Source organism: Calonectris borealis, chromosome 3, assembly GCF_964195595.1.
Source record: "Calonectris borealis chromosome 3, bCalBor7.hap1.2, whole genome shotgun sequence".
Lineage (NCBI taxonomy): Eukaryota > Metazoa > Chordata > Aves > Procellariiformes > Procellariidae > Calonectris > Calonectris borealis.
In genome coordinates this window covers 108,978,006-108,990,126 of record NC_134314.1, presented here as the reverse complement: position 1 = coordinate 108,990,126, position 12,121 = coordinate 108,978,006, and the positions used below count along the sequence as shown (strand labels likewise).

The 12,121-nt window shown below is 41.8% G+C and overlaps 2 protein-coding genes across 10 annotated transcripts in view; one reads left to right on the top strand and one right to left on the bottom strand.

Moving 5' to 3' along the window:
- The window catches only part of LIN9 (lin-9 DREAM MuvB core complex component), a 39,622-nt gene extending 31,552 nt beyond the window's left edge, over nucleotides 1–8,070 (top strand). For all 9 annotated transcript variants that reach the window (XM_075147260.1, XM_075147255.1, XM_075147254.1 and 6 more), the window contains 5 exons: nucleotides 969–1,049; nucleotides 4,468–4,593; nucleotides 4,968–5,150; nucleotides 5,260–5,357; nucleotides 6,663–8,070. In XM_075147260.1, coding sequence (XP_075003361.1) covers nucleotides 969–1,049; nucleotides 4,468–4,593; nucleotides 4,968–5,150; nucleotides 5,260–5,357; nucleotides 6,663–6,768 — 594 coding nt within the window. In that variant the 3' untranslated portion in view covers nucleotides 6,769–8,070. The remainder of the gene's footprint in view (nucleotides 1–968; nucleotides 1,050–4,467; nucleotides 4,594–4,967; nucleotides 5,151–5,259; nucleotides 5,358–6,662) is intronic.
- Nucleotides 8,071–10,630: 2,560 nt separating this feature from the next.
- MIXL1 (Mix paired-like homeobox) lies at nucleotides 10,631–11,650 on the bottom strand. Its single transcript, XM_075147251.1, has 2 exons — nucleotides 11,342–11,650; nucleotides 10,631–11,259 (listed from the first exon to the last, which is right to left on the bottom strand). Exons 1-2 carry the CDS (start codon nucleotides 11,648–11,650, stop codon nucleotides 10,795–10,797), a joined length of 774 nt encoding a protein of 257 aa, XP_075003352.1. The 3' UTR covers nucleotides 10,631–10,794.
- Between the last annotated feature and the right edge of the window lie 471 nt (nucleotides 11,651–12,121).

Below are 12,121 nucleotides of genomic sequence, written 5' to 3'. Positions count from 1 at the left end.
ACAAATTGCTATGAAGTGAAAAGGATGCATTTAACATGGAAATTCCAAGAAGATTCATAATTAGCTGAGAGAGGTCCTGCAACAATTTTCCATTAGGATTGTGAGGGCAAGAAACCTGGCTGCTTTAAGATTGAACTTGAAAATCAACAAATGAGATTATATAAAAGCAGATGTATGTTGAACTAGGACTTCCTATTTCTCCCAGTTTCATGTTCCACTACTAGGATGCAGTTAACCGCTTTGCAGTTTATAAAACCTGAAATCTTGGCTCTGTTTACATCAGTAATAAAACTGTTGCTGGTTGTAGCGGAGCGAGGATTTCTCTTGGGGCCCTAGAGAGTATGAATAGTTTTAGGAGTGATGTGTGTGTTGAGAGCATTCCCAGTGATTTCCACATCAGCCTGCTAGGTCCCAAGGGCAGCAGAAACAGGGTATTCCCATTATGAAAGAGGGAAATGGAAGGCCCAGAGTTGTTCTGTATTAAATAGATCCAATCTCTACACCAGGTTTTACTGCAGGAGTGTTACACAAAGGGCTGGTGCTCGGTCGAGGGCACAGCTGAGAACAGGCTGAGAACTGTGTGAAAAAAGGTATGGTAAGGTGAGCGATATTAATTGTAGTACATGATGATAACACCCTTTGCTTTCCTTCAGGCTGCAAAAAAGGAAGATTTTTGATTCTTCAACCTCTAGCTGGGCATAAATTATATTAGTCTTCCTATAGGGAATTTCGGCTGATGGATTTTTAGCATTCTCCAATCTAGGGCACTTGAAAATGCTTTAAAAATCTCGGGAAAATCCATCATTTAATTTTAATTAATTTTTATTTCTGCATCTTAACTATATGTACAACTGAGAAATGTATTTTAAAATGATTAAAGAAACACACATTTTATTATCTTGAATTTCTATGGCATTTCAAAACTGCTTAAGGACCTATTCATTCTAAAAATAGTTCCTTTGTTTTAGACCAGGTTATCGAAAATCCTTATGATCAAGAAGGAACACATCAAACAATTGAGAGAGATGAATACAGAAGCAGAAAAGCTGGTGAGAATGTTCTCTTTTCAGTTCTTAAAACAGGATATGCTTTAACAGCTAATGCAAATAGATACAATTAAAACTAGAGTCTAGATAAAATCTATATTTTATCGCTTTCTACAATGTGAAATTTTTTTATTATTTTTTTAAAGACAAGTCAGAGAGGTCAATTGTTTCTGATTCTCCTTTGAAAGCATTATGCTTTGGAATCTGATTAATGTTAACATCAGAATAGCATATGTCAGTTGACATGTAAAGTAAGGAATACTATTTACTTTGAGAATCTTGGTTACAAGTTTATATGGTAAGACATTCATCATAATTTTATTTTGTGGATGGTAGGTACTTACTTATTTAGCTTTCTGGCTAAAACAATAACTCAGTTCAGAGATTTTTCTATACAAAGCTCTGAGTGCCCTTGACTGGCATTTAAAATTACAATACCGGAGCAGCTACAGCATAATTAGCAGCAGCAGAATAGTTTTTCTTGCTAGGCTTTATCTAATCATCAGTCAGTAAATCAAAATGATAAGAATGCCTCTTCTACCACCCATGGCTATCAATCAACTTGAAAGTGGAAAGCTATCAGTCTCAACCTTCTGCTAGCGTCCATTCAGACAGTTGTCTCTACAACATACAGACAGAGGAAGGAGTCTGTGGAGAGGAAGAGGAGTCCTTTTTATTTCTTGAAACCAAAAATGCTGATTTTTTTTCGTGTAAAATATTTGAATGTTGAAGGATTTGATTTATTGTGGTAAGATTTTCCTCTTTGTCCCTTCGATGATCATGTGCACATGTACGTTCTGTTATTCTGCTTCCTACTGCCCCATCCCTATGTCTCTGTAATTTTCTTCTTTTGTGCTGTGACGCTGCACTTCAAAACCATGTTATCATTTCAGTTACTACATTATTTTTTCCTGTGCATCAAATGTTGTCTTTTAATTTTGCATATTAATAATTAAAATAGATGCAAAAAGAAGCAAGATTAAAACATACCATTGCAACCTGTAACTCTGATACTGAAAAATTATCGACTCTTCTTAAAACAAACTAAAAAACTTTTTGTTTTTGCTGAGATATTAGTACTTTTGCATAGATAAGGAAATCCATAGGAATGACAGTAGCCTTCCTCTGACAAGAATCCAGATATTAACATGTCATAAATTAATTGTGTTGTGGAATAAGAATATCAAGGAAAATAGCAAAATTGAGAGACCAAAGAAGCAACAGGGAAGAAGGGGATCTAGAAATAAATGTTAAATTTGATATATTTTAGCTCAGTTGTAGCCTAGATAAGGACTTCGAGATACTTTTGAAATTCTTCCCTTGCAGTGTTGCCTTTGTAAACCAGCAATCATAAAGCAACCTCTGTTACTATTCAAGGCTGTCCTGATAAAAATAGAGGATGTGATACCTTTTTATTGGGCCATACTCTTAGCCTGTCTTCTAATCCTCTTTGTCCCTTGGCAATCCCATCTACGTTTGTGCCGCTGAGTATATGTTGTTTCTCCTTTAAAATGTATTCTCTTTGAACAAGAATCTTTTTCCAGCACCAATCCACTTGAACATCAATAACTTACCTGAACGTGAATAAAATAGAATTCTTTGGGTTCATTCAGGTATAGTTTAATTGTCAGACTTTGATAATAATTGATACAATTGTGATTTGATAATTGTTAGAGTAACAAACTGGTTTAAAGCTGGGTTTTATGGAGACTTTTTTTTTGATGACTGATCCAACAGAGAAATAAACGGAACTGACCAAAACCAGAACTGGTACTGAATGTAGTCCATTATGGTCTGGCAATAATAATAAATTTACATGAGGCAGGGGATTCCTTCAGAGGAGGTATTTAATACATACAACTGCACATTTTCTATTTCATTTTTCTGAAAGGACAGCTTATTAATAGTTAAGCAACTTGACATCACTATACTAGTCTTGGTTGGAGGCTATAAACAAGTTACCGTGTACATAAAACAGTAAACACTTTTCTGATAGCCATTTGGATGAACAAATCTAAATAAAAAGGATGGCTAGTTGATTTTTTCACTTGACCTGTGATAAAGACAAGGTAAAGATGATGCTGGTCGTTCCAGAGAAGCATGTAAATGCTCAGTGATAGAGATGTAATCTGCTTCCATCTACTGAAAGCCATGCATCTTTTGTCTGCCAGTTCAGCTATTTGTCAGTGTTTCCAGGTCTTGGATTGCTTCCGGATCAGAAATAGTGCTGGTGCTGAGAAATATTTCTTTCGTCATCACTAGCATAGAATGCCCTTAGCCTTTCCTCTCTGATGGGGAATTCACAACTGTCTGCGGCTTTCACAGCTAACCTGGATTAGTCTGCTCTAGAGGGGCTGGTCACTGAAGAAGGTCTGAAAGTTACAATTTTTTCCTTATGTTCCAGAGCTGCAGGAAGTATGTCAAATTTATACTGGTTTCCAGTTTGCTCTTAGGTGAATTCTGAAGTCACGGTGTTAGTTTAAAGCCCTATTAATTTGGTATTCAGGCTTGTAAGTCCCTGGAGATCATTTCAGTGATTAAGTTTAATGGGGAACTTTGAATTGAACTGATAACTGAAACCTTGATTTTGAGGTTTTTGACCTGGATTCTCCTGATGAAGGCTCCTGACTTTGCAATTTGCTTTATCTCGTGGTGTAAAATCTATAGCTACAGGTTTGATTGTATGAGGTACCTGTATCTCAGACTTGTGGCTGAGAAGCAGTGGAAATACATCCAGCTTATCTTGCAAGAGGCCATTTGTGGAGGAAATTTTATAATATATTGTATGTTTTGTTTCAATTTCGTAAATATCACCCAAACAGTGATATTCTGAAAACAGTATAAGAAAAAAGTACTGTATTCTGGTATTTATTTTTTGTGGAAAATTGTGCTTACCCAAAATACTTAGTTACCAAGTATAAGCTCAAGTAACTTTCTTTTTTTGGCAGAACTGTTAGCTGTAGCAGAAGGTATGTAGCACTGAGTCATCCTCAAGCGACCACTAACTTAGTAGACAACTGTGCCTCCCTTCCTGCAGCAGAGGTGGTTGTGGCCATATTGTCCTATACTGTTCTCCTACTGACAGGATAGTTTTCTGTTCATACAGTAGAGAGAAGCCATACCCAACTACTGGAGAAATAAGCAGTTTAGACCACAGTCGTCTTCTGTAGCATTTAGCACCCCAGATTATCATAGCATTTCATGAAGAGAATAAAAGCATAGTAGTTACTACACAGTTGTCACTTGGAGTTTTAAATAGTGATACTACATTTTAGTATTTTGTATGTTAACATTTTTCTATTAAACACTGGGATTTCAAATATCTCAGTATTATTTTCAAGTGAAAATTCCTTTTGATGCGTTTAAAAGATATAAATGTACAGTATTGCATTAACTTTAATATGCTTTGTCTTTTCCACAGAAATCCTATTCTATGCCAATAGGCATTGAGTTTCAGAGGAGATACGCCACTATTGTTCTAGATCTAGAACAACTAAACAAAGACTTAAATAAAGTTTTGCATAAAGTTCAACAGTATTGTTATGAGGTAAGATTTTGCTGGAATCTGTATGTACTTGTTGGTTTTGCTTAGCCTAAGTACAAAAATAAATAGAATTTCCTTGGAATAGCGTATAAGTGGGGGTCACTTTGAAATTAAACTAGTAGTATAGCTGTATTGGATTCCTCCTCTCTCTCTGTCTCTGCTTTTGTCTGTCTGTCTCCGTTTCTTTTACCAGAACACAGACACTTTTGCTGATGCCAGTGGCCAGTTTTGAAATAGACATACATGTACATAAATGAAGAAAAAATACTGTGTACTATATACTTGTAAACTCTCTTTGAAATCATTTGTTGTTTCACACATACGCCAAATGCAGAGGAGATCTTTATCCTTAATTTCTCGTCATTATATCTATGCAGCTTGCTCCTGACCAAGGCCTCCAGCCTGCCGACCAACCAACAGATCTGAGGCGTAGGTGTGAAGAGGAGGCGCAGGAGATCGTCAGACAAGCAAATTCCTCAACAACAGGACAGCTTTGTGTTGAGAGTGAAAATTTAACTGATCTTATCTCTAGACTTACAGCAATATTACTGCAAATCAAGGTAAAATGTTTGCAAAAAATAGTTTCTCCCATAAAATACATAGTATTAAAGCTCTGTTGGTTTCTTTGTGCTGAACTGTGAGAACATTTTTTGTTTTCTTCTCCTACAGTGTCTAGCAGAAGGAGGTGATCTGAATTCCTTTGAATTTAAATCACTAACAGATTCATTAAATGACATTAAGAATTCAATAGACTCCTCAAATATCAGGTATTACTTTTTGAATATTTAATTCTTAATTACACATTTTGTGCCAGCAAGCAGCTCTTACTATATTTTAGAGGTGAACATTGACTATAATTAAGGGTTTTAACCTGGTAACTTTTACTTATGGGAATAGTCCCATTTAAAAGGGGGCTTCTTAAAGGGAGTGTGAAATTAGCAGTTTTCTCTTTGAACCTCTCAGTGAGGTAACCCGATGTAAAAAAAAAAAGAAGAAAAAAGTGCTAAATTGATGCAGCAACAACTAGACTTTCTTGCTCTTCAGTTATTTATGACAACTAATAAGTTATTTTAGAACATTTTCAGACTTTGAAATCCCAGTAGTAAATATATTATAAATTCTTTAAACCACAGAACAGTACAATTTCAGTATTCTTTTTGCATAGTTACTCAACCTCTTGTCTGTAAATATCAAAAGCTGGCATATGAGACAATTACAGGTTCTGACCAGCTTCCATTAGCAATATTTTAAACCAAGAAACAGAACAACAGCCATATTGTGCCAGATCAAAGGCCCATCTAGTCTAGATGGGCCATTTTTCAACAGTTGTCACAAGCAGGTGCCTGAGGAAGCATTATAAAAATAGCAAGAATGTGGTGATACTTGTCTGGAGTACACTGCAGCCTCCAGCAATTTGTGACCGGGATTTTTTTAATAATTATAATGCTGCTAAATTACATAATTTAGAAAATATACCTAAATTCTAAGTATTTCCTTATACCCTCCATACTTGTATTGGTACATAATAATGGGAGGCTGCACACATTAATTTCTTTTTTTTTTTTAATTCCCAAAGATAGTAGAATGACCTTTTGATTTAAAAATAATTATGAGAAATGCTGTTTTTACAGCATTTTTCATCAGTGAAAACAAAAATAAACTTCAAACATTAGTGAAACTTCTCTATAATCAACGCTGCAAATTGCACGTTGGAATGGATTCAACTAAAGGTTGATGTATGCTGTGAAGAAGGTGATGCTTTTCCATTTCACTGTACTTATTTTGGGCATTTTAGCGTCTCTTCGTAATATTTTTATTTCATTAACTCTGGTCATGTTAAAGTCTTCTGTAAAGTACCCAAGTCAGTAAATCTTGATTTCATGCAGCTGTTTGTGCAAATGCTGTTTTCACATACGTCTCTATCAAGTTACATTAGTAGGTACTACTCTCTGACTCATCTGGATTTTTGTATTGGCTATATTCATACCTTGACTTTCACTACAGAAATATTCAGACACAACTCTTAAATATGGGGTTTAACACTTTTTCTTCTTCTTCTTTTCTTCCTGTAGTTGTTTTCAGAATAACGTCGAGATCCATGTTGCACATATTCAGAGTGGTCTGAGCCAGATGGGAAATTTACATGCTTTTGCAGCTAATAACACCAACAGAGACTGAAAATTTTCTTTCAAGTGTACAGCAAGTAGTTCTGGAAAATCCTCTTCCTTTATATAGGCTTCACCAAATATCCTAACTGCCAGAAGATAAGGGAAAAGAAAACCTCTCAGAGTGGACCCTTTTAAATATATTATATCTGCTTCTTAAGAAAACCAGCATTACTGGCCAGCGTTACATTAGATTTCTCCATTTGTTATTCACATACAGTAGTTTTGCTAACTGGTAATCTCTTAGTAATTGCATTTATTATAATAAACTTGAAAACATACTTTCATATAATTTGAACTTAGTTTTTTAAAGTTCAGATGAATTCTGCACACCTCTTGCTGTTGGCTCTCCTGGTATGTTAGAAGCGATGAAGAGGAAATGGCTCAAATTGGTAGCCACATGGCAGGTCTTTGTTATGTAAAGCTACGCTTCTGAGTAGGTATTGAGAGTTGCCATTTCAGCCTCCAGGTAGCGTGGTGCCAAGGCAGGCTGAGTGGTCCTGATCTAAAGAAGCAGCAGCAGGATACGGACAGCAAACAGAAGCTGTAAACTTGAGGATGTTGGGCAGGTCTATCGATCAGTCAATGTCTTGTTGGAACTTTTAATTTATCATAACTTATAGAAGGAGTCTAATGAAGGAATATAAAAATGTAGCTGGTAACTTTCCAGAAAGAGATTGGTTATGGCTTTTTCCCTTCACACGGGGCAAAAGAAGTGCTTTAGTTGGGATTTTATATAAATGACTGGTTAAACATACTGTTTTTCCAAATTTTTGTTTGTTTTGCACAACTTTTAAATTAGATTACTGGTTATCCAACAATACCCAACGTATATAAATATGAAGATTTTTATAATTAAAGATAACCAGTGCGGTAAACTGCAAAAATAAAAAGTGACAACCTGCCTACGAGTACCTTTTGGAATGTTAATCTTGTAAAAAGTGTGTATTGGTTTGTTTAAATAGTCTTGTAAAGCTTCTGTGTAATGAATTGTTTCCAGGTATGACTTTTCAGAGATAGCTGTAGAGATGTTTTTGATTCTTTTAGATGCCTCATTAAATGAGGTCTTTTATATGTTAATGTATAAAGAATATGTAAACAGGATTATTTTCAATTTTAAAATTTTGTATAGTTTAAAGATGCTTCTGTATTCTGTGTTGGTATTGTGCCACTGCAAAACTTTAGTGCAGAGTTTATATTTAGCTAAACTTGTTCTGTTAATTAAGAGAAATGCATAAATCTTTTATTCTCAATGAAATTTGTAACTCTGAATAAATTGACCTATGAGAGTTGATATATTTCACAAAAATGCAAACTTTTTTGCAGATGGTCTCACGTCATTTTTTTAAGAGAAGTTAATTGCTGAAAATGAAATGTTATGAGGACAAGGTGAGTAGCTGTTTTAAAAGGTATTTAGAAACTTTACCAGGGGTGTTACAAAATAATGCTAAACGCTAATTTTGCTGAGTTACCCATGGAAATTTACTTCTCCTAATGCAATAGAACATTGTAGCGGTCCCTGCAATTACTTATGTGATTATGTTGCCCATTATTTTGTGGTGTTACCATCTGTTTGGTAAAGAAGACAGAAAGGTCCTCTCCCACCACCCTTTTCATTTAAACAGAGAAAGGTGCCAAAGCCTAACTTCAGGCACATAGGTTTAGTCTGACGGTAACTAACATGATCCACAGCTAACTCAGGAAAAAGGAACCGTCCCCTTGCTGTTTACTGACACCCCTATCCTTGTCAACCACTGCTCACAAAACCTGCTAGCGTGCCGGTTCAGGGAGCTGTGCTGCTGAAGAACACCGTTCTTGTCGAGTTTTCCGCCTATGTAGCGCACTGACCTTGCGCACTGCCAAGGGCACAAGGAAACGGCAAAGACTGCCTTTTCCAGCAGCAGCTCGCTGGCTTACTTGTGCGAACCTCTGTAATCCCTTACTGCTCTGTCAGGGCTCTGCTTGCGTACTTACAAGTTAAGCATATGCATGAATGCTTTTGTGGAATAGGCCTTCCCGACAGGAAACATCAGGCGGCCGCGGAGGCTGACTTTGCCCTGTTGATAGCAAGCACCCCAAACGGAGGCAGAGAGAAGCTGTAGACACTGGTAGGTACCGCTACCAAGAATGGTATTCAGCAGAGGATTTGGGAACCTGCTTTTCATGACAAACTCTTTTCTAACTGGATTCAGAATACACTGTAATAACCCTGATTCCGTAGGTATGATGTTTTTTAATGTGGATTCTTAAATGTGCTCTTTCTAACATGTTTTGTGTTGAAGTGGGTTTTTTTAATCATTGCAGGGTAATGTAACATAATATGAAGATACATAATTTGTGATAAAAGTATCATTTGGCCAACACACATAGGCAATGTGAATATACACACTGCTTCTCTTCAAGAGGCTGCATTTCCCCTCAATTACTGATGTGTTGGGTCAGAGTTAACGTTGTTGAGTTTTGGTGAAATACAGTAACAAATATGACTTTCTGCTGAATGTGGCCTAAGTGTAGTAGGAATCTCAAGAACTCACTACAACTACTGTACTTAAGTCTGCAGGAGTAGAACAAGTTGGTTTGATTTCTTACAGTCAGTAACTTGAATTCACTCTCCACCCCCAAGAAATGATTGTCTCATTTTCTGTCTCCTGCTGTAAGTACTTCTCTTCTAACGTAACAGCTCCTTAGGCACCCAAGTCCAGATGCGGATGGCATCTGATTTTAGTTGGTTGGTTGGTTTTTGCTTCATGGTTTTTTTTCAAGGACAGCTCTGGTTTTTGGAGGGAGAATATTAATTGGCAATCCTGCTATGCCACTTAGCCTGACAAGCTTGCAGTTCAACCATGGTTCAGCTGTCCCAGGTCTTGCAACACAGGTATGTTACGGGGTGACACTGAAGGATTTTGTGCATTGGTAACCTTATTCTGTGGGGCATGACTCCTGATACAGGGTATTTCTGCCACAAGTACACAGGTCACGCTTTCTGTGCTTCCAAACCATCAGAGCCTCATGGCATTCAGGTGCTCTTCTGTAACTGGGGTCTTACCACTTGCTCTGCAAGGCTCTGAAGTACAGCTTTGTAGGCAGGAAGAATTGGCCTTATCCTCAAAATACATATACAGAATTATAGCTTTCCTTAATAAATTGACTGAATTACAGGAGAGGCTTCTGTTACTGCTAATTTTGGTGTTCTCGGAAGTGTTCTCAGTGCAGAGCCATTCAGCCCACTACCGATCATGGATCATGTAAACAGCTTCCATGTAGTCCCTAGTATTCAAATTCAAAGCTAAAGCACCTTTACAGTATTCACAAAACAGTATTCACTACTTTTCTTGTCTAATCAAGACAATGATTGAGCATTTGGGTTTTGTATTACTTAGGCCATAAATTTGCATTTTCAATGAGGGATCGGGATGGTTGTTCAGAGCAGATCAAAAGCAAATACTGACAGAGACGGTTTAAGGCAGTTTTTGTAACCTGTCCTTCAGGCCCCTTAGGTCTCTCACCCACACCTGAACTGCAGCCGTGGCTCTCCAGGACCTGGGAAGAGAACCTGCAGCTGGGATGTCTACCACCTCTGTTCTCTATCCCACGTCGGCCAAGGTAAGAAACCCTGTCCCTGCCCCAGGTACACACACAAGTAGAGCAAAAATGTAAACCTTTATTTTTTTCTCCTCTGTCAAAAAAATGCTGACAGACCAGCCCCCATCCCCAAAACACTGTGGATTTGGTTGGCTTTTCGGCTAAAAAAGATTAAAGAGAAATAGAAAACATGCTAATGGAAATCTTTAAATACAGTATAAAAAGATGCCCCTAGCTGAGGGAGCTGACCCGTATCTTTCTTCAATAAATAGGTAAAATCAGTTACTACTGGATAAAGTGCAACAGTCGCAGAGCAGGGGTGAGGTAGCGCGGTGTGTGGCTCTCCCCGCCCGGGCAGCGCACCCCCAGGACCGCGTTCGGCGGGGGAGGACTCCCCATCGGGGCCCGGGGCTGCAGTTTTAACCCCCCCAGGGCCGGGTCCTGCCCGGGGCGGCGCTCAGAGGGCCCGGAAGGCGCCGAGCGCGTTCTCCTCCCACTCCGAGCCCGACTCCGAGTAGCCGCTGGTGTCCTCGGCGTCCGACACGGGCGAGTACTGCCCGCAGAAGGCGCGGGCTGGCGGGTAGGGGCCGGCCGCGCTCCCAACGGCCGGCGGCGGCCCCGCGAAGGAGGCGGCCTCGGCCCCGCCGGGCTGGCTGGGCGGGAAGCCCTCGAAGCCGGGGCCGGGGGGAAAGGCGGCGGCCGGCGGCCACTCGTAGGGGGCCGAGCCCTCCTCCTTGATCTGGAGGATCTGGGCCAGGCCGGAGAGGGCGTAGCGGGGCCGCTCCGGGGCGCGCAGGGCGGCGAAGCGGGGCGGCCGCGGGTAGCCCGGCGGCGGCTCGGCGGCCGGTGGCGGCGCGGCGGGACCGGGGCGGGGCGGTCCCCGCTGGCGGCGGGACTTGGCGCGGCGGTTCTGGAACCAGACCTGGGGAGAGAGGGCGGCGGTGAGGGCGGCCGGGGCGGCCCCGGGCGGCGCGGCGCGGCGCGGCGCAGCCGGTGCCCCTCACCTGTATGCGGGATTCGGGGATCTGCGTGGCGTCGGCCAGCTTCTCCCGCAGGTAGATGTCGGGGTACATGGTGTCCTGGAAGACCAGCTCCAGCGTCTCCAGCTGCGCCGCCGTGAAGCTGGTCCGCTTCCGACGCTGCGAGGCCGCCGGCGCCCCCTCCGACGGCTCCGCCGCCGCCCCGGCCTTGCCCGCCGAGGGAAGCGCCCTGAGGGCGGGCGAGGCCGGGCCGGACCCGCCGCCCGCTGCCCACCTGCCTGCGGGGAAGGCGGGCGGCTCCGCCGCGGGCTCCCCGAAGCGCAGCGCGGCCATGGCAGCGGGCGAGGAGGGGGCGCGGGCCGTCCCGCCGCCCTTTATAGCCGGGGAGGGGGCTCGGCAGGGGCGGGGGTTGGAAGGGAGGCGGCACGGCCCCGTGGGGAAGGTGGGCGCGGAGGTCCGGGCACCCCGCCGAGGTGCCTGGCCCCACACCCCAGGCTTGCTGGTGGGGTGCCGGCTTGGGGCGTCCCCTTCCTTGCTCGGCCCGGAGGCCTCGGCGCCGGCCGGGGCACCGCAGGCCCATGCGTGCACGACGGGGTGGGTGATGGCTGGCGTCCCTCGACCCCCTGCACGAAACACGGGCAGCACAAGGGAGAGGGGTGCAGGGTTTGCATCCACCTGGGCAAAACAGCTTGGTGTTGGGAGGTTGGCACCCTGGATAGGGCCCAGTCCCGCAGCTGGGGTATTTCTGATACAACATCTGGGCTGATACGGTTACGCAGTTTGCTCCTTCCAGCTGCTGGTGGT

Excerpts from the sequence above, each read along its gene's own strand:
- MIXL1 (XM_075147251.1), bottom strand. The coding sequence starts at position 11,650 with ATGGCCGCGCTGCGCTTCGGGGAGCCCGCGGCGGAGCCGCCCGCCTTC. Across the intron at positions 11,260-11,341 it reads TCCCCGAATCCCGCATACAG|GTCTGGTTCCAGAACCGCCG; the intron begins GTGAGGGGCACC and ends CTCTCTCCCCAG.